The 25,109-nt window shown below is 51.0% G+C and overlaps 14 protein-coding genes across 14 annotated transcripts; 5 read left to right on the top strand and 9 right to left on the bottom strand.

Annotated features, from left to right (window-relative positions):
• Window positions 1-469: 469 nt before the first annotated feature.
• Window positions 470-876, bottom strand: HO173_001480 (uncharacterized protein; the record flags this gene model as incomplete). Its single annotated transcript, XM_037303419.1, has 3 exons — window positions 470-643; window positions 701-793; window positions 859-876. 3 exons carry the CDS (start codon window positions 874-876, stop codon window positions 470-472), a joined length of 285 nt encoding a protein of 94 aa, XP_037170066.1.
• A 713-nt stretch (window positions 877-1,589) lies between these two features.
• On the bottom strand, window positions 1,590-3,377 carry HO173_001479 (uncharacterized protein; the record flags this gene model as incomplete). The annotated part of the gene is made up of 4 exons (XM_037303418.1): window positions 1,590-1,708; window positions 1,773-2,761; window positions 2,884-3,089; window positions 3,147-3,377. 4 exons carry the CDS (start codon window positions 3,375-3,377, stop codon window positions 1,590-1,592), a joined length of 1,545 nt encoding a protein of 514 aa, XP_037170065.1.
• Window positions 3,378-4,190: 813 nt separating this feature from the next.
• On the top strand, window positions 4,191-4,556 carry HO173_001478 (uncharacterized protein; the record flags this gene model as incomplete). The annotated part of the gene is made up of 1 exon (XM_037303417.1): window positions 4,191-4,556. The coding sequence occupies one exon, from the start codon at window positions 4,191-4,193 to the stop codon at window positions 4,554-4,556; it is 366 nt and encodes a 121-aa protein (XP_037170064.1).
• A 259-nt stretch (window positions 4,557-4,815) lies between these two features.
• On the top strand, window positions 4,816-5,954 carry HO173_001477 (uncharacterized protein; the record flags this gene model as incomplete). Its single annotated transcript, XM_037303416.1, has 4 exons — window positions 4,816-4,857; window positions 4,913-5,428; window positions 5,479-5,823; window positions 5,880-5,954. The coding sequence occupies 4 exons, from the start codon at window positions 4,816-4,818 to the stop codon at window positions 5,952-5,954; spliced, it is 978 nt and encodes a 325-aa protein (XP_037170063.1).
• A 405-nt stretch (window positions 5,955-6,359) lies between these two features.
• On the bottom strand, window positions 6,360-7,106 carry HO173_001476 (uncharacterized protein; the record flags this gene model as incomplete). Its single annotated transcript, XM_037303415.1, has 3 exons — window positions 6,360-6,538; window positions 6,596-6,834; window positions 6,913-7,106. 3 exons carry the CDS (start codon window positions 7,104-7,106, stop codon window positions 6,360-6,362), a joined length of 612 nt encoding a protein of 203 aa, XP_037170062.1.
• A 647-nt stretch (window positions 7,107-7,753) lies between these two features.
• HO173_001475 (uncharacterized protein) lies at window positions 7,754-8,541 on the top strand (the record flags this gene model as incomplete). Its single annotated transcript, XM_037303414.1, has 3 exons — window positions 7,754-7,938; window positions 7,985-8,229; window positions 8,312-8,541. 3 exons carry the CDS (start codon window positions 7,754-7,756, stop codon window positions 8,539-8,541), a joined length of 660 nt encoding a protein of 219 aa, XP_037170061.1.
• Window positions 8,542-9,086: 545 nt separating this feature from the next.
• HO173_001474 (uncharacterized protein) lies at window positions 9,087-10,217 on the top strand (the record flags this gene model as incomplete). The annotated part of the gene is made up of 1 exon (XM_037303413.1): window positions 9,087-10,217. The coding sequence occupies one exon, from the start codon at window positions 9,087-9,089 to the stop codon at window positions 10,215-10,217; it is 1,131 nt and encodes a 376-aa protein (XP_037170060.1).
• A 1,048-nt stretch (window positions 10,218-11,265) lies between these two features.
• Window positions 11,266-14,273, bottom strand: HO173_001473 (uncharacterized protein; the record flags this gene model as incomplete). Its single annotated transcript, XM_037303412.1, has 2 exons — window positions 11,266-13,444; window positions 13,498-14,273. 2 exons carry the CDS (start codon window positions 14,271-14,273, stop codon window positions 11,266-11,268), a joined length of 2,955 nt encoding a protein of 984 aa, XP_037170059.1.
• A 3,592-nt stretch (window positions 14,274-17,865) lies between these two features.
• On the bottom strand, window positions 17,866-18,318 carry HO173_001472 (uncharacterized protein; the record flags this gene model as incomplete). Its single annotated transcript, XM_037303411.1, has 1 exon — window positions 17,866-18,318. One exon carries the CDS (start codon window positions 18,316-18,318, stop codon window positions 17,866-17,868), a length of 453 nt encoding a protein of 150 aa, XP_037170058.1.
• Window positions 18,319-18,365: 47 nt separating this feature from the next.
• On the top strand, window positions 18,366-18,674 carry HO173_001471 (uncharacterized protein; the record flags this gene model as incomplete). The annotated part of the gene is made up of 1 exon (XM_037303410.1): window positions 18,366-18,674. The coding sequence occupies one exon, from the start codon at window positions 18,366-18,368 to the stop codon at window positions 18,672-18,674; it is 309 nt and encodes a 102-aa protein (XP_037170057.1).
• A 703-nt stretch (window positions 18,675-19,377) lies between these two features.
• Window positions 19,378-20,577, bottom strand: HO173_001470 (uncharacterized protein; the record flags this gene model as incomplete). The annotated part of the gene is made up of 2 exons (XM_037303409.1): window positions 19,378-20,523; window positions 20,575-20,577. 2 exons carry the CDS (start codon window positions 20,575-20,577, stop codon window positions 19,378-19,380), a joined length of 1,149 nt encoding a protein of 382 aa, XP_037170056.1.
• A 1,166-nt stretch (window positions 20,578-21,743) lies between these two features.
• Window positions 21,744-21,902, bottom strand: HO173_001469 (uncharacterized protein; the record flags this gene model as incomplete). The annotated part of the gene is made up of 1 exon (XM_037303408.1): window positions 21,744-21,902. The coding sequence occupies one exon, from the start codon at window positions 21,900-21,902 to the stop codon at window positions 21,744-21,746; it is 159 nt and encodes a 52-aa protein (XP_037170055.1).
• Window positions 21,903-22,628: 726 nt separating this feature from the next.
• Window positions 22,629-22,975, bottom strand: HO173_001468 (uncharacterized protein; the record flags this gene model as incomplete). The annotated part of the gene is made up of 2 exons (XM_037303407.1): window positions 22,629-22,891; window positions 22,939-22,975. The coding sequence occupies 2 exons, from the start codon at window positions 22,973-22,975 to the stop codon at window positions 22,629-22,631; spliced, it is 300 nt and encodes a 99-aa protein (XP_037170054.1).
• A 748-nt stretch (window positions 22,976-23,723) lies between these two features.
• HO173_001467 (uncharacterized protein) lies at window positions 23,724-24,335 on the bottom strand (the record flags this gene model as incomplete). The annotated part of the gene is made up of 2 exons (XM_037303406.1): window positions 23,724-24,268; window positions 24,329-24,335. The coding sequence occupies 2 exons, from the start codon at window positions 24,333-24,335 to the stop codon at window positions 23,724-23,726; spliced, it is 552 nt and encodes a 183-aa protein (XP_037170053.1).
• Window positions 24,336-25,109: the final 774 nt, after the last annotated feature.

Below are 25,109 nucleotides of genomic sequence, written 5' to 3'. Positions count from 1 at the left end.
CTACCCTTTAGGTTGCATTAGGGTGCAGGATGACCGCCCGAAACGAAGGCGAAGGCCGGAATTGTGCGCGAATTTCGCTGGGTGGCCCGCCATTGGCTCGCGGCACCATTGGATGTGCGGCTCAGCTCCGGGCTGTGGCCAGAAAATAAGTAATGCGGCGATTGTACTCTAATGTAATCGTGCAAATCCCCTGCACCTCTGACATTATCACCACCAAAAGCAAAGGTTTCTGCCTGCGGAGACACCTTGCTTGAGCTGCTTTTGTACATCGATCGCCAGTTTTATCAGCTTCATCCCCAAATCCGTGCAAATTTCAGATGAAAGCAGCATCCAAGGGTGCCATGTCTTCTGACACATAGAGAGCGGCGAACAGAAGTTTCAAATTGAAGTATATTTAGAACCGGTCAACTGGCTACAATCCCAAACATCCGTATATATGATTCGTGCCTTGCTTTGCTTTGTGCAGGCGTCAAGGTATTGTCTGTATGTCCTCCTGCCTATACACCTTTCCGTCGCATTTGCCGTCTCGCGAGAGGTTGTACTGCGCCTCGCCAAGGACCTTGTAGATCTTGTAAGGCTTGGGGTCCACCCCACGAGCTCCTCTGACGTACACTTTATCTTTCTCTTTGTAGAGCTCGACATGCTACAACGGCGCATAGTCAGTCGGCAGGATCTCATCACAGGAAGTGCGGGGGCTGACTTTGGTGTCTAGCTCCCAGTTCTTCTCGTACTTGCTGCGTTCGCTTGGGCCGTCATTGTGTGGTGGGATCGCGGCCTTGGACGACTCTCCAGCCTTCGAAACCTCTTAGTATATTGCAGGGAGCTCACCAAAAAGCCTTAGTCAATTAGATAGCATACCTGGTCGTTGTCGCTCATGGCGCAAAAACGGGCGTTCTAGTTGGAATCGGGGTCAACGGGCTGCTGGTGAGACTTTATAGGGCTTAGGGATGTATCCGCTCTGCTACTGCGGATGTTTCTCTGATATAATGAGATCAATTGGCTGTTGGTATGTTTTTATAAGGCCTTGAAACATCCCAGGCTGACATCCTCTTGTAATGTCGCCATGGCTCCTAGGCCCCGATTGACAATAAGGCTGGCGGATTTGCCTGCTTTTGCCTTCCAGAGGGGTTTATCAGCTGTGTGACATCGCCCTGCAGCTGCAACCAGCGCATGCTCTGCGCCCAGCAGCCAAAAGCTTCGGAATGTCCGGCACCTTTCGCCGGGGCCGGACTTCGCCCTAATCCACTTCGACGATTGCAACTATTCTATTCTAATGGCTCATCATCCCACCCGCCGATTGTTGCTCTTCCTCAAGGCATCATAGGGTCTACCACGAAACAGTCCACAAACAGTAATTATCGTTCTGGCGTTCTATGTCAAGGATCAAGCTAGCGTAGAAGTGCAATACGCAGAAGAATTCCCCATGCGCAAGCAAGAGAAGGAAAGCACGTTGAAGTACACGATACAACATCTTCAGTTCAGTATGACTCCTTTTCGAAGGTCGGCTTTTCTAAACCCCAAAAACGCCCAAAGCCTACTTTGTGCAAGGGATTCAGTCCATGGCATTGTACGCCGTACGTATCGGCTCGTCAGTCGACCTTGTGAGCTCTCTTCGCTGGTGGAATGTCTCGATCGAGCGACGTGCTTCGTTGGCGTTTGCGGCCATCTCTCTCCTGAGCTTGATCTGTGTCCGTAGAGGCGGCGGTCGCTGCTTCTACAGTAAGTATTGGAACCACCCAATTGAGGGTGATAAAAGGCAGAACAGAACGTACCATTCGGCTTCTCATGCGCTAGAGCATCCATTGTGTTCGCACGTTGAGGGACAAATGTGGCGATTAAGGTCCCAGGAACCTCGACTTTGTACTCGGCCGAGAGTGTATCACCAGATGAAGAACCACTCATAGAGGACTTCCCGTGAGCTGGCGGCCACGTCCTTGTCTTTTTCCTTTTGTCTCGAGACTCTTCGGAGTCTTTTGGATTGTGGCCAGGCACACGTTCCGCACGACTCCAGTCATAGACCGGGTGATTGTTCTGCTCGAGATGCAGCTTTAGAAGACTTTTAGATGCCCCGACCCTGTTGTCTCCGGTCTTCAATTCTGCAACCTTCTGGAGCTTGCGTCTCGCTTGCATCTTTTTGATTAGGGGCTTGATTTTTTGAGCCTGGACGACCGCTTTCATGAAGTTGGTGATCTGTTCCCTAGGAGCATAGAGGTCGTCAAATTTGATTTGATCGACGTAAGGTAGGAATTGTAGGTTCAAGGCAAGTTCATTCATAACAGCGAGGTCTGGGTTTTCGTTCAGACGGAACGTCAGCTTTAGAAACCTCCCCTCTTCTTCAGTCTTTGGTGGTCGCTCGCTGAGCACCTGCGGCATTAGCCAGATCTTGCCGAAGTTGTGGCGCGATTGATCAAAGAGAAGCGGCTTGGTAGTTGCCGGGTGTGGTGAGACAGTATGATACACCTCGCGGTACAAGTGTGATGTGCAAAAGCCCTTCGGATTTTCTTTGAGTAGAGACCTTAAGGCAATAGTCAACGTCCTTGTGAATGAGTGTTCCGACTGGGGTGCTGGACTCCTCGCGTCGTGAGCGGCTGAGGTCAAGAGCTCGAACTTGCGCTTCCCAATATGCTCCCGAGCGAAGGCTTTGGCAGCGAAACAACAGTCGAGGATCAGAAGCTGGTCGCACGCAGGTAGTCGCAAGCAAGTAAGAACGTCCGGGAAGAACGCAGTGGGATCGCCGTTTCCATCCTTATTATCCCATTTCCTGAAAAATAGATTGATCAGCATCGAAGTCTTAAACCCGGTGTCTTCAGCATTACTGGCAACGTTCCAGCTGCCCTGGTGATATCGTAGGATCCGCTTAGGCACCCTTCGGGGTTTGCTTACGCTGCCAATTTGAAATGCTTCGTTTCCCTGCCTTCATACGCGTGTCCACCATAGTATACTATTGCAAGGTCTTCAGGACTATCGTACTCGTAGCAAAAATCGGCCACTGCCTTATGCAGGGCGGTCTCCCAGCGTTGCGAGGGGACCTCGAAGTACACCGTCTTGAAATTGAATTCCTTGGCGAACAGCTGCCTTAATTTATCCACCTAATTGCCAGATGTAAGCCTGTAATCACTGTGTAGACCAGCGTCTAGTGTACCCACTTCTGTCTCTCTGCACTGCATGTCGTCGTCCTTCCATGTCAAGAACAGAGCTCCGACCTGTCTGTACCCCGTCTTCCCATGACGATAGTGCCCCTCAATGGTCTTATTGAATGTAAGTCGAGCCTCGTCGCGTTGTTTCTCGCTTGCAGACTTGGTTCTATGGTGATCTGAGGACGGAGGTGGAGATTCGATGGGCGAATCGTCAGAGGCATTTGGGGTGAGGGGTGCCATCGAGATTGGACAGTGTGCTGCCAAGGTCACAGGTGACAGCGTAAGTAAGTTACAGTGGAACGAGGATGTTGAGCATTTTTGAAAAGGGTGGGAGGATTACCAGTGACATAAGTTGAACCTTCAGCCTCGTTCCTTCACAATTTTGCGGCACACCTTCTTGCGGGGCTGTGCCTTTCCCGATCATGCACGGCTCGTTGCAGTAGTATTTTTACGTGCATGTTTCAAGGTAAAGCAAAGTTAAGCTGAAGATAAGAACAGAGGCAATGACACCTCACCGTCACATCGCCAGCGAATGATGAGAAGAACGAAGAGCCGCAGCATCTCAAGTTGTAGTGGCAAACTTGCGGTGTGGGCCGAACTAGGTCGCTGAGTCTTGGCGCTTCTTTTATCTTATCTATTTAGCGTGTTTCAAGGTTCCTCTAACGCTTGTCGACAACAGTGCTGACTGCTGCTGGGCTGCTTGTAGCTGTGTGGAGTGCAGTTATGACTACCTTACCAGGAGAGCCAATGGGGATAAACAAAGAAAGCTTCCGAAGGTGCGAAAGAAAGCGTAAGCATAGACTTGTAGATGTTAACGAAGGTACCGTAAGAGACTGTACTTCAACGGAGAATTAGAAGTGAGGGGGAGTTGAGACTTGATACGATTATATGGTTCCCTTTCATTGAGTCCTTGTCGCGGTTTGGTGAAGAGCAAGTTTGCTCAAGCCAGCTTAATTGGTACTTTTGATTGATTAAGAACCGAGCTTATATACAAAATACCACAACATCTGCTATCACTCAACAGAACCTTAACACACTGACACTTGTTTCTGCATGCATGCACAATTGCAACAGGCCATCATACCGTTGAGTACAATCTCCAACTGTGGTCATTCGTCGACACTGAACATAGCACAAAAGAATACTGCAATACCTTTGCCTTTGGAAACCAATGACGGCAAGGACATGGTCCACTTCACATCACTACCGCACCCACTAAGGGACCAGATTTACAATGTTGCATTGATCAACCACGAACCCATAGCAAACCATATCCACCTTGACCGCTATGAGAGGGCTACCCGAGACTTCGACCTCCATCCCGCCTACGCACTACTCAATTATCAAAGCCTGAACTCTGAGTATAGCGCTCGAAGCACGCAAAATCCTCTTCCGCCGCAACGCTTTCCTGGTATATGACTCAGCGCTCTCTGACTTCTTGAGCGGAGACACTGTCCATCTTCTCTTTTCTTGGTACTGTTCGGGCCTTCGGCCTCAAGTCGTGCCGAAAGCCGAAGGATCCAATGAGCTGCTTACTTATACATGATACTTGAAGATTTCATGCTCAAAACACTTCGATTCCGTGCTTGAATATTCACAAACAATCCTTAATCGCCTCACAATACCGAACTGGTCGTCGTTCACCTCGACCAAAAAACCTCTGCCAGATCAGCTCACGATGTCCAAGCTCCTAGTCGTCATTGGCATCACAGGCCAGCAGGTACGTATCTTACTATATACTCATCACCTCTCGCGCTAGCTTGCTGATCTCACAGGGTGGCTCCGTCGCAGAGCTCTACGCCAAAGAAGCCGGCTGGAAAGTCCGTGGCATATCCCGCGACCCATCCAAAGCCGAGTCCTGGACCGCCAAAGGCGTCGAAGTTGTCAAAGCCGACCTCAACGATACAGAGTCGCTCGTAGCAGCATTCAAAGGCGCCAATGCCATTTTCTCCAACACTGATTTCTGGAATCAGTTCTATAATCCTGCAACTCAAGAGAAACTCAAGCCAGGACAATCGATCAACGAGTATTGCTACGACGTCGAGTTGCAGCAGGGCAAAAATGTCGCTGATGCGGCTGCTACTGTGGAAGCTTTAGATCGGTTGATCATGTCGTCTGTGTGCAATGTCAAGAAGTTGAGCAAAGGGAAGTACACCTGGGTTTACCATTTTGACGCCAAGGCGAACGCCGTGGAGTATATTCAAGAAAAGTACCCGAAGCTGGCGGCGAAGATGTCGATCGTGCAGATCGGAGTATATATGAACAACTGGAAATACAACAAGCCCACAAAAGTTCGCGGCCGCCACCGTGTTCGAACTATGAAGTTACTAACATCATACAGCAAGCCGACGGCACCTACCGTTTCTCCATCGTCGGCTCCGGCAGAACACCGTTACCCCACTTCGACACCGAGAAAGACACCGGCTACGTAGTCCACGCAGCGCTTCAATCGCCTCCGGGGAAGAATGTCTTAGCGGCAGGCAGCATGCTTTCCTGGAGCGACTATGCCAAAGTGTGGTGCGAGGTCAATAAAGTTCCGTTCGGTGGTTACGACGAGATCCCGATCCAAACCTATGAGAAGCACATTCCCGTGCCAGGCCTGGGCAAAGAGTGGGGGGAGATGTTCTTGTTTATGGATGAATTTGGTTACACGGGTGGTGAAGAGGGTGTGGTGCACGCTCAAGATGTGGGTTCAGTCAGATGAGATAGATATCGTGAGGCGGTGCTAATCATGAAGTACAGCTCGGCGTTCCGTGCCCGTTGACTACGTGGAAGGAGTATATCATGAAAAATGATGTTTGGGCTGATGTTCTCTGAGCATGAGATGCAGGGATTCCGGGTAATGTTTTTCCAGAAAGCGAGAAGGTCATTTCGCTCTTCAGATCATTTGGACCTATTTGGCGACCCCCCAGAGTCTGTATACGTTTGCTATGAGTCTATATGAAGGGGACACCCCAAATTGGCTTATCGTGCTTGAATGAGCCTCCGCGTAGTTCCAACTCAGGTGTTCCAGAGCAGATGTTACCAGCAAAAGCCTTGTGATCTAGCATCTGGGCACGCAGATCCTCTCAGGCCAGCTGAATCGCCAGAGTTAGCTCTCACTTCTGCCGGAGCCACTGATGCGATGTAACGCCCGATCTGACGTACCTATGCACCAAATGCCATGCTATGCAAGCTTAGGACCTTCCGGTGATACCCCTTCTCAAAGCGTGGAGCTCATGTCTAAGAAGACAACCAAGCCTTCAATCTCGCCTTATTGCCCAAAGCATCCTTCCCCGTAGGCCCCATCTCCTTCTTCCTCCCCTCCTCCTCCTCATCGACCTCCACATCCCCATCCTTCGGCATCGGCGTCGGCACCTTATCAGGATCCTGCAAGACATTCATCCCCATAGCACCATGCGCTAACCCGCCGTCAGTCCCCGATCCCATCAACGCACCCCCGGTATTCTACCACTCACAACTAGGGAACATATTTTCCCCCCGGGCCTGGATGGTGTCCTCCAACCCCAGACTCTCAAAGTCCCAAGCCTCGCCGTCGTTCTTGTAGCCATCGAGCCCTTTCTGCATCTGCGCCCTCGCCTCGTCGTATATCTTGGTGCGAGGCAGGGTATCCCGGAGGACCCGCATGTCTTCGTCGCCGATCTTGACGCCGAGCTGCATGGATAGGGCGCCGAGGTAGATGATGCCGTGCTTCCAACTGGTTCAAGCAGATGTCAGCATGCTCTCCTCCATTGGATCTCGGGTCGCAAGAGTAATGATATCGTAAAGCACTTACTTCTTGGCTAGGAACTTCGCAAGAAGCTGATGGAAAAGGCCAGCGTTGAGCTTGGCGACGACCTCGTCATGATTTTCAGGAAATTCAAAGTTGAACGCGGGATCATTGGCAAGCTTGCCCGCTTCTTCGTTGATCTCTTCTATGGTGTTGAGCTCGTTGTCCGACTGGAAGAGGCCATATCCCCAGGCGCCCATGATTGCTCAAGTGTGATATCTATTGGGACGTCAAGGCGATGAAGAAATGATTATTATGCTGAGCAGAGACTGCTTATGAGGATCATGAAACAGATGTTCCTTCCGGACGGTAAAGAGTGAAGTGAAATAGATGATTATGTAATGTGTACTTTCTCCGACCGCAGCGAACACTGGAGACCTTCAAGAAATTTCGGCCAGTATGCCCATCCCAGCAGCCTTGCTCCCTCATTATATCGCATACACTTCAACATCCATCCGCCCTTTCTCCTCATTCTATCCACCCAGGCTCCACTGTGCTCTTATATGGTCTGCTCTACCCAAGTCCTTCCTCGCTCTCATGACAATGACGAGCGGATAATCAAGCTTCAAAGGGGTAGGTGAGTCATGATCCAACTTGTATATCGACCGTCTTCCTAGAGTCGATTAAACGTCAGCGAAGCGAAGACACGGGACTACAACAGTATTTGTATGCGCTTTACGGCTCTATTTGTCGCAAGAGTGATTTGCGACCGCTCTTCGCACAGCCTCAGCGCTTGCACCTGATACTCGCATCCATCCGCTTTCGGCAAACAGTTAGCGTCTGTAGAAAATAGGATCTCGTTGCCAGATTTACGCATCTCACTTGACGGTCTTCGTACCCTTCTACAATGAAGGAGACTAACAGTATATATCTTGCACTGCTACTCGCGTTGTGTGCATCAACAAATGCAGCGCCACCTTTCAATTCGCAATCATCAGCGCAGCTCGGCCTCATAAACACAACCGCTTCCTTCGCTGCTCTCCCCAACATTACAATACCTGATGGTAGCACGCGCATATCCGTTGGCCCAGCGTAAGACTCTCCCAGATCCAGAAGTGCACCACTCATACCAACTTAGCTTCCCACCTGGCCTGAAGCCACCAGGACACGGCATGTACTACGAGGTGCCCTTTTCGGACCCTCCCGTGAAGCTAAAATTCCAGTACTGGAAGCTCAATCCCGACCGCAACGAGACCGAAGTAGGCGAGTGCTTCCAAGAAGCCATAAGGGAATGCAGCGACCGGGCGAAACGGTCCACAAAGATGATCAAAAGGGGTTGGGAAAGCGGGACGATTATCCTCGGAATTGTGCCGTGGAAACGAGGTAGGTGTTTGCAAAATCTTCCTCCTCTCATCTGACTGCAATTGGGCGTCTCGACAATGGCTGATTTGGAAACTCGCAATAGATCCAGATCAAGAACAGTACTTGACGTATGGAACAGTGGTCGATGTGTTGCTCGGCGCCAACAGTTTCAGACTGTTCTATCCTCACTTAAATTTTCTATTCGATATTTACATCATTGTGGGTGAACAAGAGGATGAGGTTTACGTCGGTAACGGGCAATTAGATGTCTTCATATTAGGTCAACATACAGCGGAAACGGTAGGAAGCGCGGATGGCTTAGAAGACATGTGAAGGTGAGGCGGCTGTTGCTGGTCGTGAGGCGTTGGAAGGAGCTGCTATATTTCGCTTAGATTTAGCGTATTCAAAAACATCTGGAATGCTTGGCACCGGAGATCTTTCATAAAACTACACACCCAAATTCGTACTGTAGTATAAAAATCTCTCCGCAAAGTTATTTAAATAACACTGCTATTGTTAATATAGGTTTCAAATGAAAAGATGAAGCTATAATAAAGTCTTGGTATGTTTCTTAGTGTTGACAACTCAGCTGAAAAAGCCTGGTTCTAAAAGGAGCCTGCACCTTCTTCATCTCATCGCCCCCCCCTTCCGCAGCCGCGGGGTTCGCCTAAACTCCAAGGCAGCAGCGCTCTGCCTCACACACAGCGTGATTACTACATTTACTTCCAAATCGACTTCCATTCCTCGAAATTCACCGCACATCTTGGACAACCGGTTTACGGCCTCGGTCACTTAAAGTACCTCCGATCTTGCATTTTCCACAACCGGGTCCTCACACCTACGGCCTCTCTACGACTAAAAATCCCAACTCATCTAATATGCGTCTGCTCAACACGAAATCACTCCAATTCGAGCAGTTTTTCGATAGCCAAATCCCAAAGTACGCTATTTTATCGCACAGATGGGGCGATGACGAGGTGACCTTTCAGGAGTTCCGAAAGGGCACGAAGCAAGATGGTCAAGGCTATGACAAGGTCATAGAGTGCTGCGTTGTCGCCGACAGCCAAGGTTTCCAATGGGTTTGGATCGACACCTGTTGCATCGACAAGAAGAGCAGCGCTGAGCTCTCTGAGGCGATCAATTCCATGTATCGTTGGTATGAAGGTGCGGCGGAGTGCTATGCATACCTCTCGGACGTCACCTGGGACATTGAAAACAGAGAAGCGTCTAAGCTAGCATTCCAGGCAAGCGTGTGGTTTACTCGTGGATGGACCCTTCAGGAACTGCTCGCTCCTCACAAGGTGATGTTCTTTGATCGTGAGTGGAAGTCTTTTGGAACCAAGAGAGATCTGTCTAAGGAAATATCAGCCGTGACAGGAATCAGCGTCGATCACATGGAATCGCAGTCCTCGGCATGTGTGGCAACAAAGATGAGCTGGGCGTCGAGCAGAGCGACCAGCAGATTGGGGGACATGGCGCACTGTATGCTGGGTTTGTTTGACGTCAACATGCCGCTGCTTTACGGAGAGGGGAAAAAAGCTTTCGTGAGACTTCAGCTGGAAATTATCCGGAAGTCGGACGATGAGGCAGTCTTCGCCTGGACTTCGTCAAGAGTCAGTCATGGACTGCTGGCTCCCTGGCCGACCTGTTTTGCCCAGTCGGGGGACATCAAGGTCCACGCGTCCCTGAAAAAGAAGAGGTTCCCCTACCTTATGACAAACCAAGGGCTGGAATTCGAAGTGCCATGTCGGGGGCCTTTTTTCTTTTCAAGTGGAGGGAAAGTAAAGTGGGATCAGTCGAAAGACAGATTATCACTCGCACTCAATTGTTGGAAGGAGGGGGCGAAAGGTCCTCTTGCCGTCACGATCATACTTGCCAGACACGGCACCACTTGGCAAAGAGAGGGTTGTGACAAGTTGGAACTGAGCAAGTCCGTCAGGGGTTCCGTGAGTTCCAACGGGGGAGGCAAGTACACGATCCCGATACACATACACCAGCAGAGGCTGTGACGAAACCTGTTGACTGAAACGACCTCATAAGCTCTTTTCTAACCAATCGGGATGTTCGACCTCTGCAACCAGCTGAATGGCCCGACGATGGTCCAGGCTCCGTGTCATTGCTGTTGGAAGAGAGTGTCGAAGATACCCCGCTGGCCTCCGAGGCCTGTGACGCAGCCTGTGAGCCACTCGGGTTAACGAACAAAGCTGCCCGGTACCCCGAGCTCGACCAAAAGTCTCGGAGGTTGCGGGTGGATGATTGTTCAAAGGATATAAAGTCCTGAAAACAAGTGGACTAGCGCAACCCTATTGCGGCATCAGATGGCAATCGTCACTTGAGGGTGCGTGAGACTTACACAGCTCCACCTCAAGCGAACACTACTTGCGAACGGAAACGGTTCGTAGGGTTTCAGACATGCCGACAAGCCTAACACTTGATCTTGGATCGATGTATAGGAGTGAGGTAGCATTGAGTTGACGAATGTTACCAAGGACTTGGCACGCTGAGGAAGGGTGAAAATATTGAATGTTGGTGGAGGCTTCCCTGCTAGAGATGCATCCGAATTTTGGACACTCTATGATTGTTTTCACACTTGGAATAACGTTTCTTGGGGATGAAGGAATCTTGTTGGGCGTTGGCGGACGCTCGCTCGCTGGGGGATCGGGGCCGGCTCGCTCACTGAGGATTGATGAAACGGCTGAGGTCGTACGGGCAATGATTCTTTTGGATGTTCGTTCGCACGACGAAAAATGCTTCGTTACTGGAGTATCTGACGAGAAATGGAATCATATGTACGTCTCATTTCCTCGTCCCGAAGTATCGCGTAGTTCGATTGCTCCAATACCTCAATCATCAATCAGCTTGTAGTCTAGTGCCATGCAATATGTAAACATCCGTTCTTTCTTCCGCTTCGCAATGATTAAGTTCTGATCAATACAGAGTAATTAGTCTATCTATAATATATGCATCAAACATTATCTATCTACCCATGAACCCACTATGTAACCCTCACGACGAACCCATATCGCCCAAGCCCCAAAACCCGGCTCCAGCCGTCCCTCACCCGAAAAAGAACGCTCCCAGAAATGTCCCAAGAATGGTATAGGCAACGAACCACGCCGTCCGCGGCGATGCCCGCTTCCCCTGCCCGCCCTCAAACACCCCCACCCCAGCACCGGGTCCCGGCGTAGGCAGCACGAGACTACCGTTCCCCACGAGCAACGTACCCCCGGACTCCAAACGGACCGGCGTCCCCGAGACGGTAACGCCGCTGCCGCCCGGCAGGACCGTAGTCCCCGCGATGGCGAACCCGGACGGGTTCGCCGTGAGGAGCTGCCCGGCGAGCGTGAACACGTCCGCCGGAGCGAGCGACTGCGTGCTCGTGCCGATGAGGGCGTCCGCGGCGCCCGGCGCCAACCGGATCGGCGTGCCGAGAAGGGTGATGATGCCGCCGGGCGTGAGGGTCTGAGACGCGATGACGAAATCGGACGAGGCGTCCGCTGTGTACGCTGAGCCGTCCCATTTCAGGACGGGCGCTTCGGCGGCGAGTGGGGCGGGAGCGGTTGCTAAGGATTGGGTGCTGGTGCCGACGACTGCGACGCTGGCTGAGGGTGCTAGAGATATCAGTGTGCTGGCAACTCTTATCTGACCGCCTGGGGATAGGGTTTGGCCAGCTACGACGAATTGCGAAGCTGCGTCGGCCGTGTACGTGGAGCCCGCAAATGTCAATACCGCAGGGTCTGGACTTGGTGCGGGGGTGGTGAGAACCTGGGTGCTACCTCCAACGACGGCGACGTCGGCGGAGGGGTGGAGCGATATCGGTGTGCTGGCTACAGTGATTTGCCCTCCTGGCGTCAACGTCTGGCCTGCTACGACGAATTGAGAGGCCGCATTTGCGGTGTATTTCGAGCCAGCAACAGAGAGCACTGGTGGCGACGAAGGTCCGGGAATCGGGGCTAGGGTGCCAGCAATTAGGTTCCCGGAGGGCGCCAGGGAGTAGTATTTTCCGTCGGATGTGTGGGCCGGTCCGCCGACTGATAGGGTTTTGCCGGCAATTGCTACGGCGGATGGATCGGTGATGCTGAGCGTCTGGCCGAGAGCGGTAATGGCGTGAGGAGTGAATGCTGGAGATGGAGCAGAGGAGGGAGCAGGTGCGCTTCCTCCTCCGAGGGCACCGTTGATGAAAGCTCCTAAGCCTTGGGTGGATGGCGCTTCACCGCCCAGATTGATAGTCGTAGGTGCTTGTGGTACTGCCGGCTGATCGTTCGGATCTGATACTTGAGACTCTGAGGCTGGAGCTGAAGCTTCTTTTTGGTGAGAACCGTTTTGACTCGGACCATCAGAACTATCAGATTCAGAACTATTCAGATCCGAGTTTGCATGGTCGTCTGAGGCATTTGGGCCAGGACTACTCATAGCTGATGTTTGAGGATCTGGAGCCGGCGCTGGAGCACCTGGCTGAACGGAGCTACTTTGGCCTGGATCATCCGTTTGCTTAGTGCTAGAAGCCAGCGGATCCAGTTTGAGAATGTCTGCTGGATCCGAAGCTCCGTTTGGATCAGACACGTCTTTGCTTGGATCTTCTGAGGGATCACTACCGGCACTGCTTGGCACTGTCGTAGGTTTTGGTAAACTTGGCGACCCAGTATCGGCCGGCTCAGCCTTCAGCGCCGTTTGCGTGGGAGGGTCATTCACCGGTGTGACACTTGGTGCAAGCGCATGAGCTTGCTGCAATGTATCTGCCGCTTGAGATACCGACGTCGCCTCAGATGTAGGAGGATCGTTCAAATCGCCACCGGGAACCAGGGCAGTCGCCGTTTGCAAGGTCTTTGGCGGATCATAGATGCCGCATGGCAATGTTAGAAGCGCGTCGGCCGTGTTAGTAGTACAAGCTCCCCAAGCGGGGTCGATCGACATAAGTTCTGTTGGCACCAAGATGACCGGGTTGTACGGCTCGCCATAAGTTGCTGTCAGGTAAGTGCTTCCATCGCAGGAGGTAGTGAATGGATTGGAAAGCCCCCAAGTGGGACATGCAAGGTCCGAGAGAGCCAAAGTATCAATGACGGCTTCCGCATTCAGGCCCTGGGGCCGGCAGGTTGACGGCCAGTTGGCATACGAAGCGGTGGTGATGGCTTGAACGGCTACAGGTGCAGGATTGGTGTGCACGCTTCCCAGAAGACCGCAAGAATCTGATACTGAGATCCCACCAATAACGGATACGTACAGCGATGGGAAAGTACTAGAGCGGTTATCAGTACGAAAGGATCGACATCCATCAGAATGTTGGCCTACAATGTATGCCCTTCAAGGACAGCGGTTGGGCCATTTGTCACCTGAGTTGCAAGAGCTGGGATCCTCGACGCATTAGATGCGTAAGGAACGCCGGTCTGGAATGGGTTGATGGAAGCCCCTCGCGCGCAATTGTTTTTCACTGATGCAGTAGGCCAATAGTAAACCTGGACTTGATTCGCCAGCACTCGACAATTGCCACATTGTGTGATTGATGCCGGTACGGTTGCTGAGGCCGATGAACTCGACGCCGCAGAGCTGATGTACGATGCCGCAGTGGACTGAGTTACTGGAGAAGTCGCGTTGGATGATGCTGCCATGATTGAGGGAGGTGTCACGGTAGGTACTCCGGTAGAAGGCCATGGACTAGAAACTACTGTGGGCCCAGCTGAAGGTGTTGATGTTGGTGTTGCAGCCGAAGGGATAAGACTGGGGATTGAAGTGGGCGCAGTTGAGGATGTTGTTGTTGGTGGAAGTACCGGACTCGGTGTACTCGAGGTCGAGGGGATTGCAGCAGGTGGTGTACTCGATACAACAGGAACTCTTAAAGCCGGTGAATTCGCTGCAGTGGGTGTTGTCGAGGAAATTGGAACATTGACGGCCGGATCTTTCCCAGCTGGAGCGCTCGTGAGTGGACCACTCACCAGCGGTGCATTGTCGACTGCGTACACAGGAGCAATTTCGTCGCATGGTAGCGTCGGGCACACTGCTGTGACTCGGGCGCAGTGGGTAAAGAGGATGCATATGATGCCAAACGGTAGTTGGGTGGGTAATCGCATGCCTCCACTTGGTGTTGGAGTCTTTGAATTGGGGGGGAGATGGGGAACCGGATGACCATGAACCGGCTTAGATTTTAACGGGCGTAGTGGATGGATCAGAGATCTTGAATCAAATGCTCGTCTCGATTATGCCTGGACGCGCATCTCATAAGAAGCATAAAAACACAAATCTACACCTTTGAATGCGATCCAAGACGTCAACGAGCAGAATGACTTCCAGAAGCACGTCGTATGCACGATCAACAGACAATGCTGAAGTTGTGAAAAGTACACACAATCAATAGACGTTCCCAAAAGCCGAACACCAACCAAAAAGGCGGGAGCGCGCCCGCGTCTTTAAGCATAAGACTCGAATCCTTAACAGTTTTTTAATTACAGGGCGAGACGGCGGTGTACGGCGCAGCCAACCTTGGTGGATCTCCAAGATGAAATTCGAGTGAGATGTCTAAAACAGCAGCCAACCAGCGATCAAACGTATTTAGTACGACAAAGACGCCGTCGTTTTGGGAATTAGTTTCAATGCACGCCGCATCTCAGCAGGAAGTCGCACCAATAACTTCTTCCACACTCCACTTTAATTAGGGTCTCATAGGGCTGGCCTAGTGAATAAGCGAGGGGTTAACGAATTGAGGCTCAGCCCCAGGCTCCCAGCTGAGATGCAGAGGAGAATCGTTCGAACTCGGCATGAAAAAGTCAAGTAGGTAAAGTATTCGCACGCCTCGATTTTCAAAGTTGCATGTCTCGCACGTGTGAAGATTCGACGGCAGTTATGATACGACCAACTAAAATTTGTCCAGATGAGAATTGAAATGGACATAATGATGGCCAACGAGTTGACTGGACAGAAATAAGTAAATAGTGGACAGCGGTTTCCGGGAGCTGAATCGAGAATCGAGATGCCGGCACGGATTCTGCCTCAAATTTAAAACAGCTGGCCAATCACTATGCGTTGTGCCCATCATGTTTCGTTCTTGAAACGAGCCGGTCACGGATGTGCTTGGGCGCCATGAGCATCTAATCCACGAGAGAAGCTGAAAAGGCGGATTACGTCCACCAAACCCTGAAGAAAGAGAGATGGGGATCCAGATGTGACACGTTGATCCTGGTGGGAAGATGAATGCCATCCATCGATAGCCCATCGACCCCATATCTGAAATGGTGCAACGATGAGATGTAACTGTAACTGTAACTGTCAGTAGTGAGAGAAGATGGGGCGACAAAAAAAAGAATATTTCGGCAACGCCGAAACATTGCCGTCAGAATTACACGTTGAGACTACTGTAAAGCAGTGTAAACTTAATCAGATTAGATCAACCAATCAATCAAAGATCATAATCTCTTGGCAATCAAGATTTTAGCACGGAGGAAAAATAGTGATAATAATATCAGCCTCACCTTCTACTTCCCCTCTACCTACTCATCACAAAGCCCAAGCGGCCAATTCCAACCCGAACTCCGCGTGCTACAGGAGTCAGTTCCTGTTAATCTTCAGTCGGCGCTCCACTATCGAAAGGAGCTAATGACAGACCAGATCGAGCGTGAGGACATCTCCGCGGTGCTTTACGACGTCGTCAAGCATCACCATTTGATGTATCGCAAAAGCTACGCGAAGTAAGCCACGGCTACCACAGCTCGGAGTGATGAGAAGATACAGTAAAAAAAACCAGTATGAGCAAATTGTTCTGATACGGTAAACCGGCGGCAGGCAATACGAGATGCCTGGGATGGCGCGAGCCAGTTCTTGACTCCTAAAACAATGACGCTGGTACGATGGTGCAATGGTTTTGTGTTGTATTTCTAGGTTGTATCTCGGTTGTGGAAAATGAAAGCTTTGGCCTTCGTACTTTGATAGGACTGGGGATACACGGGGCCTCCGTGAGGATCATTTCCTATCTGTATCCATTGACTTCAAAACCAAGTGACGACACAAAAGCTCGAGATATATTTCTTTCAGCGCAAGAGGCCTGTAGCGAACTTGGTATCGGTCACGATGATGACGTGCCTTGTTTACAGCCTTCGCTACGGACTGCAACAGAATTTCACATGCTTGAAAAACAATTCTTACATCGCAACGAAACGCTTCTCTGCGGCCTTCACGGTTTCGCGCGGTGAAGCCCAAAGCAGGGGAGATGCGTCCGCTTTGACTGACCTCGTACATCACGTCATCAAGTGCCAGCGCCCTCACCGAGCTCTTCTCACTAGCCACAACAGTCTCCAAAGTCACGAAAGTTGCCCGCAAGGTACACAGAGTCAGGTTTCCATTCGAAGCATCCACATCGAAGACACACGTCTCAGTCACAGCCTTCCCGGGCTGCCAAAAAGGAACATGTATGGAATACTAGTACGAATCCGAGATCCGTAAAATTGCGTCTGAAATCTTTTCATACGTGGAGAAAAGTCCTCAGCATTGACTGTGTACATGTAAGCACGTAAAAGAAGATCTGAATATATCATAATATATCCGCGAACGAGAGACAGAAAGCTGATCATTGTTCACTGCCCACACAAGGAAGTCTTTGATGTCATGGAATTCGAACACGCGCTCCGCTTTGGCTCATTAGCGTTCTATGGCCCTGATAGGGCACCTTTGCAAAGGAGCAAGAATACACTATAGCATTCATCCAAGCTAGTAAATCGTGTGATCTCCATATCAGCAGCTCGTGTAGACTATCGAGTCGTAAAAGGAGACAAAAAGTGGCCCAGTATGTGACCGTGATGCCAAGATGCTTGACCGAGGGAGCAAAACCAGCTTCACTACCTCGAGTCTTCGAGAACGGCCTTGGCAGATAGAGGATGGCGCAGTAGATACGGAAAGGAGACTCCTCAATGTGAGCGAAGCATATCTCTGTTGGACTGCATTCAATTCGACATCACGATGATCATCGTCTTACACCGACAAGGAGGCAGGAAGAGAACCAGCGCGTACGGTTACAGTCATCGAGCGTGTAACCCTGCCGAGCGGTGTCGCTGGTGCTAAATGGGCAGGTTCACGAGCTGGAGCACGGACACCCAAAAAAAAAGGGGGGGGGGGGGATGAATTATTTACTTTTTTGGGGGGATGGTCCGAGACGGCCCGGAACAGGGGTCCAGAAACGCAAAAGAATAGAGAATGTTCAGTTGCTCGACGGCGTCTTCCCACTTGTAGTGAGGAGGTGGCAAACTTCGAGAGCGGCACCAGGGGGACGACATAGGATTGACGTCTTCTGAACTTGGTACGAAGCTAACATTAGCCTTTCGAAAGCATAACCTGAGAGGCTGAATTGAGTAAGCTGAGGCGGAATTGTAGGAAACGGAGTAGATTTCAACAGCTAGCGGCCCGCAAAAACCGTGACATTTTGCAATACAGTTCATCAAGATAGTAGAGGCTCCCCGTCTCCCACCCTCCTTTGGTATGACAGTTATCTCTCTTTTAGCCAACCGCTCAGACGCCCGACTGCCACGGTTCCCGCGAATCGTCATCCTTGATTCGTCGTCGGAAGACCAACCCCGAGTCCAAGCACCAGACACTTCCAACCAGTCGCAAGGCCGACTCTTGAAGGACCATTCCCAAGCCCCTTCATGACGGTGGACCATAGCCCTCTGAAGCATTCAATCATTGCCCGCGCCCTTGCACCACTGTCTCCCTTCCCAGACCGCCCCCACCCACACCCCCCTCTTCCTCAGTCTCCCACCCGTCCTCCCCCGCCTCACCCATCTGCATCGTCTCCTCCAACACCAGGAGATCGCGCTCCAACACCTCCGCCCAATTCTGAATGTCGCCCAGCTCCTTCAGCTTCTCCGCCGCATCATCGGCGACCTTTCGGTGCTTCCCGGACACGGCGGCGAGCTTCCTCGTCTGCCGGGAGACGTCATCGTCCTGCTTGGCGACGGCGGCGGAGTTGCGGTGGATGTCGGAAACGCGGCCTTCGAGGGCGGAGACGTGGGTGTTGCCGATGGAGGTCAGGTGGGCCGTGAAGGCGGCGCGGGCTTCGGCGGTGCGCTGGGGGTCCGGGGGTCGTTGGTGGGCTTGCTCGGCTTGGGTTGCGGAAGAGGCGGAGGCTGTCATGCTGTCAGGTAGTCATCTTATAAAGGTATCTCTTGCCGGGGAGGAGTATGTGGCAGCAGGGATCCGACAGCGGCGTGCCGATCCGCAGAGCCTCACCTTTTCAGATGGATGCAGGTCCTCTTTTGCAATCTCCACCTTTCATGATCAGTCGTACGAATCTGCTCGCTGCGCATACCATAGCTCTTGTACTTAGCCTATTGGACCATGAATTCGCGGGCGGCGACGTTGGCGACCTTTCACCAATTATCATGTCGCGATCTACGGCGCTACCAGTGAACCCTTTAGTCAACCACCATCCCGCTTCCTCCCTCAGCATCTGCCACATTGACAGCCGGGGGCAGCTTAACCTGAATTAGAGAAGCTATGTTAATGAGCTGCTGTTGTCTTCCGACAGTTGTAAGATCGGCATTGTACTGCGTTTCCGCCCACTTGTCAATCTCAGCAAAGCACAGCGAACGTCGCAGAAGCGCCCCAGCTTCGGCGCAAAGCATTGAAGGGCTTCAGAAACCCAGAAAGCTGTTTTTTCCGTCAACCTATATCATGATAGGGGCTGTGGGGTTCGCAATCGATGTTGCAGGTCTCGCAGGGGGCCTTCACACGCCTATTCGGAAAAGGATACGGAAAGTGCTCGTTCAACGTGGATACCGCAAAACCCCGCATGTCCCACTGAGAAACTTCCTTGGGACTCGGTCCAGAGCCAACCTGAAGTGACAGATCTCGCCGTCTGATGAAGAGTAAAGACTAACCCAAATTTTTCTGGGGGATATTATGGGCTTCTATAAGACGCTGAGAATAACCCGGAGCGCTTCAAGAAGCATTCTATATTGTACAAGAAAGGCACTGACAAATACTACTTGACATGCAGATTTCGACTTGGATACGAGCTATCAACATTCCGGCTCGTTCTTCATTCACATCGTCCTGACCCTCGTGTCTTCATAAGATCGAATCCCGGTCGTCCGAAGAGTACTGCTAGCTAATCTGGCCCCGTATACCCTAATATTTATTGGGTAGCCTTTTCCGCGCACACATTGCAGTGGCTGCCATCAAGTCCTCTGCTTACGAAGACCGCCTTGTGATGATCTGAAAGATCTGCTCAGCCAGATCCTCATTATGAACAGGCGCCCAGATCTCCAGATAGTACGGTAGATGCATAGACTTCGTCCAGCGTCGCGCGGCCTTCAATCCCAAGAACTCGCCATCAGGAGCAAAAGCCTCTCTTGCATCGATGACAAGGTGATCCAGTTGCATGGAGCCTATTTCGCGCAACTTCTCCAACCAGATGTGCTGGAGCTCGGTCGTAACCTTCGTGCAAGTCCATCGGAACCGTTGCATAACTTTAATGTTGTCGAACCCTTCTGCGCCCGCCATCTTCATCTCCCAATCAATATGTTTCTGAATATCCGGTCGAGCGGGACCATTATTCACTACGTCCCTCCACGTCCACTTCATGGTAACGTTCCTGATCTTTGAGAGGACTCTCGGTATGGCCAATTTGCCATGTTCGATCAGCCAGCTTACATACCCTTCTCCGAACACCCACGTATTCTGGCAGTAGTAGATGCAGCTGTATTTATGATATAACTGTCGATCGAGGGCCCGGAAGTGCTGCACATATGTTGGTCCTTCGTATGGAAATACGATCTCTTTCCCTGGTCCAAAGATCTCTTCGAGCATGGTGTCTCGGATAAGAAGGTTGAGGTCCAGGGGTAGGCTTTGCACGGCATGTTGCAAGTTTATCCATTCTGCCTGTTCACGGGCGCGAGCAAGCTTTTCACGAGCCTCTTCGGCTGCAACGTCTTGGAGATGAGCATAGTTGGGCTTCCAATCTGTGTCATCCACGTCTTCGTCCCCAATGGCGCGTAAGAGGTACCTATCCTCTGCTTTTGGGTTCGCGTAATTACACCCTGGGGTGGAAAGGATCATCAAGTAGGCCTTCAAACGTTCGCGTGAGCAAGTCGAAAGGTCGCGAAGGACCCAGTGTCTTCCCATTCGATTCCAAAGACTACACTTGCTGAAACAAGTGTCGAGGTCTTGGAGCACCTTTTCTAGACGCGAGAAGTGCGTGAGAGGGAGGCCGCGGAGGGTGTGTTCGAGGAGGGCACGTCTGTCGTCGGTCAACATGCCCCAGAGAGCGAGGACGTATGTGCTTTCGACACCTTGGGAAGCACTGGTAGGCAGATGCCCAGGGCCGAAATCTGGGTGCTAGATTAGCTTGTGTCGCAGTAGACGAGGTGCACAAGACTTCCCTGGGACCATCGTCGGTATGAGCTCAGAAAGTTGCAAGCTTGATCCAAGGGGAGTGGTAAGTTCGACGGTAGATATTGGGAGAAGAGAGTGAAGGTGCAGCATCAAAGTATGGAAGTCAGCACTCCCCGACTTTTGTTTCTGTAGGTCAGTGATATGAACTTGGATGGTTGACGGTTTTCCAAGGCCCATCGTACAATAACGCCAAGGTAATAACGACAAAAGCGAGGTAATCCCATGGGGTTAGTGGCCGCCATGTGGGTCCGCCAATCGGAGGAAGTGTTACATGAATGGATAAAACAAGAGGTAGACCAAATTACAAAAATTGGTAAGTCTCGCCCATGAATGTGCAGTTTTTCTCAAATCAGAGGGTTGAATATAGACCGCGGCACGACCTTAACCAGGTGGATAGAATCTCGTTTGTCTAGTGACTTGGCAAAACTTTGGCGATCAGCAGCGGGCGACCGACTCATAACGTTTACTAGGTCAACTTTTCAAAATCCAGTTCATCTGGTGAACCAATTCTTAGGATGCTGTGGCTCCACGATCTGAGTTCGGTGTTGAAGTTTTACTTGTTGGGAATGGGAAGTGTCAAGACAAATTCGATCTGCTCAGATCTTCGAACGAGTATCTCCAGCTCTGCTTCATTGGCAACATAGTTTCTGAAAGTTCAATGACAGGTCGGCCATGTTTGAAACGATTTCTACGATAAGTGACTCGTAACCCCTTTTCATATAAACAGAGGAAAGGCTCCCAACAGACACAACACCACTCCGCCTAAAAGCTCACGCTCCCACTCTCCCGGCCCATCGCCTGAGAATGAGTTGACAGCTCTATAATTGACCTCGCAATTCGTCCTACATCCACCCACCAATGTTTGCTAGTCCATCTCACAGAGTCTCACCAGCCTCGCCTGATCCGACCTATTCAGTCAATGACTTGACGGCACTTGACAGCGGTCCGGCATCTCTCGCTCATCGCCCGTCCCCAACACATGAACATGCGCAGGAGCACCGGCGGAAAAAGTATTCGCGGTACCTGCAAAGTACCCACCAAGGAACTCACCGTCAGATCCGTACGCGTCATTTGAACCGAGAACCAGGTCATTGAGTTGAAGTGGCCTCACCGCGTCAACTTTTGCAAGCCAGGTTCTTCAAGAGCCTATATCTGGTTTTGTCTCACATCCCCATGTAAGCTGGAAGAGAATCGAGACGGTCTATGCCGGGTGAAGTATCGTTGGGAAGAGCGATGTAGTGTTCTAGTAACGGATACTTGTAGTCCTGCTTTGGAACCTCCATTTCTGTCTTCCTGATAGACTTCATCAATGGCAATGGCATCCGGGGCAGGTAGTCCATCCTCATTCTATAGTTGCCTTACCCGATAACCGAGACACTCCCAGGCCGAAACTCACTCCGTCGCTTTGCGTACATTGCTCGATCTAACGACTTGAAGAGATGCAAATTGAGGTGATCGACAGCGAGGTGGATTTTGCGCGGCTCGAATACTATGTGGAGGGAATCCTGCAACGTTCTGGCTAATAGCTTGGGAGGTAAGGTGTGCACGAGTCGGCGCATTTGTGAATCTGCCGGCTCGAGCGCATCTTCAGGAAGAGGTGGGAAGGCTAAGCTGTCTGCCTCACATTTCTAGCGTGGGATGTCCGGTCCGTAGGTATAGGTCATGCTCACTGGCTCGTCGTAGGCTCGAAGGGGTACCGCTTTGCTTTCCCTCTCGATGGTCGTGATAGTCTCTACATTGCTGGCAACAAAAAATAGAGTGCGATCTCCAACGGCAGTCGCCTATCCGATCGAAAGAATTTTGATATAGTCGCTGAACACTGCCATAGAACAGATGCGCATCTTGCCGACTAACTTGAGCGTTGTGATGTAATCGAGCCGGCTCAAGCCTGCGTTGACCCTTTTAGCGCTCAAGTCAGTATTCTGGGCGACGTTCTCGAGGAATATAGCGCGCCTTCGAACCTCTATGGCATACCATCTATCCTCGAAGCTTAGGGGAGACGGATTTGGTTGGGCCAATGAAGTGGCGAAGTACAGTCTATCTAGTCTTCAAACCAGCTTGAGCAAGATAGGAGACCCTGGTGATTGTTCATCCTTCTTTGGGTACTCATACAGATTATCATTTGTGTAAGAAGGAGCTTTTCCGTTATTGCACAATGAAAAGAGAGAGAAGGTAGGCTGGAAGAGGAAGCCCGTCACAAGCGGACGAAGGTAACCGCATTCGTAGGACCCAGTGTTGAGAGGGTACCATAAATCCTCGAAGGTGAGGGGTGGTAAGGCCGGGTGACCCCAATTGACGAGAGTCAGGTCGACTGGTTGCTTATCAGCCTTTGATTTGGGGAATTCATGTTGTGCATACCTTGATCTGTCCCCTCGAAACTAAACCAAGTCGCCATTTCGAAGCTGCCTTTCGCGTTGGATGTGTGTGTAACAGACCGCGCTTGCTGAGCTGAAACTCGTCGTCGGATCTAGATAGACCGCCGGTCAAGGCTAGAGGATGAGGAACGTAACGTGTAGATGGTGTCGGGGTTCGAGAAGCAAAGAACCCGCAAATATGGAAGCTGCGAGGTTGTTGTGAAGGTGTTGTAGATATAGTGAAAGACAAGGTACGTGCCAGGGTTGCCAAGCGAGGAGGGATACTCATAGTCGCAATTCTCAGTATCGCTTCGAAGCTTTTAAATGACACCCAGCATTCAGGGGCAGGCTGGGAGTGAAGAGCGATACTCATCGTGGCACTGTGTTGCTTCACGCTTTTGACAACAATCAGACCCGATCAAAGCGAGACAAGATGTGAGATAAAGTGAAGGAATAGTGCAGAGTGGCTGTCGCTAATGTGTATCACAGGAGGATGCTGTGCGAGGTGATTCAAGCGAGCAATTTGTGTCTCGGACAGAATATGGGCTCTTTAGGAGTGCGCAGGTCTTATGAGATCAAGGGAGGGCTTGAAAGCTCGTGGGCTTTAGAATTGGGCCAGTCGTGCAGACAAGAATGCATATAATAGGCTCGTGCACCTAGCGATGTTAGCAGATGACGTTCCGTTGTTTGGGCAAACATACTATGATAGGCTGTTTTGCGAAGAAGTCGTGGTTCATGGGTACGGTTTTCTCGTCGAGACCAAATGCTTCTGCTTCTTCAATCACGCCTTTAACCTCCTCGAGTACCCCTAGGATGCTTTCGATACAATTCCTGCAAGCCTTGGCCCTTTCCGCCACCTACATCGACTAGAAAAACCGCATCATACTCTGTTTGAGCGCCCTCGACAAGATTCTTTTCGACGAGGTAGAAGTTGGGATACATCCAACTCCGCCTTCCAGTGTAGTAGCGAGCCATATGATTTTGGAATTGCGATAAAAGTTCCGGACGTTGAGACAACCATTCGAAGAGGTGATCTTTTGGGCCATGGCCAAGTCGAATCGCGCCATCGACAGGGTTGTCAAGGTTCTTGTACTGGCTGTTGTAGAGGGGTTCTGGAAACGCAAAGAAATTGGGATCGCTTAGATCAAGCCTGACACAGAGGTCGGCTCCTGAGTTGATAGTAGAGTCAGACACAAATGTGGACACGAATACAGTAGGATAGGCGTCTCGATGCATTGGCTCTTGGAGAGCTTTCGAAGATGAAGTTGGGACGAATTCGTTGGGACCTCTATCGTAGATACTACCCATCGCTGCTAGATCCTTCAAAAACCGTCCTAGAAAGGTTTTCGGCATTTACTAAGCTGCAGACTATCCCGAGACTCGAGAAATATTACGACCCATTCATAAGAACCGGGTCCGCGTGCGTCATTTTCGCAAGTTCAGAGATGCTCTTAGCATCCCCATGTCTCTCGTCTAGTCTTTCGGAACATCTAAGTCGGTAGCAGCACGTATTGCAGCATGATGCCATTGCTGTGTCCCATCCGAAGATCGGCATAAGAGAATTTAGTTAGGTGGAGACGGTCAAACCTCAGCCCAGACATTCCTAAGGGTCGACTCGACGGGCGTTTCCGAGGCAAAGACCAGCGAGCGAGCGGCATCTAAGCACTGTCATCGTGCCCCTCCAGTGTCTTTGCCCAAGTCTTTGCTTGTCGTGTTGATCTTCTTTACCAAGGCGGGGATATCATAGGGTGTGGAAGACATGACGAGAAGGCGGACTTGATGTTAAATTATGAAGTTGTTATTATTCAAGTCCTATCGAGACCTCTTGAGGAGGTTGTGCCAAAGCACTCAGCCAGACGTTATCACTTGACCATGTGGCAAGTCAGGTGTAAAGGTGCTATTCGCTAAAAGGGGCCAAATGCCAAGCACAATTAATCAAAGCTCCCGGCAGACGGATTGAATCTCTTCGTCCAAAGCAGATTCTCTCGCTATTCGAGCAGTCGCTCCGAACTTCGCATTGGACATGACCCCGCACATCTTTGTGTACTTGAGAAGTCCTAAACGGGTCTCCCTTGTATCGGGAAGACGGTTACGTGCATTCGGGGGCTTCCTTTTATATGTCAGATTTTCTTTCTGCAACATTTCCTTGAAATTAAAGTTGATACCCCAAGCTAT

Source organism: Letharia columbiana (assembly GCF_014066305.1).
Source record: "Letharia columbiana isolate WasteWater2 chromosome Unknown Sc0000002_s0, whole genome shotgun sequence".
Classification (NCBI taxonomy): domain Eukaryota; kingdom Fungi; phylum Ascomycota; class Lecanoromycetes; order Lecanorales; family Parmeliaceae; genus Letharia; species Letharia columbiana.
Note: the sequence above shows the minus strand (reverse complement) of the source record. Positions and strands in the feature narration are given on the sequence as shown.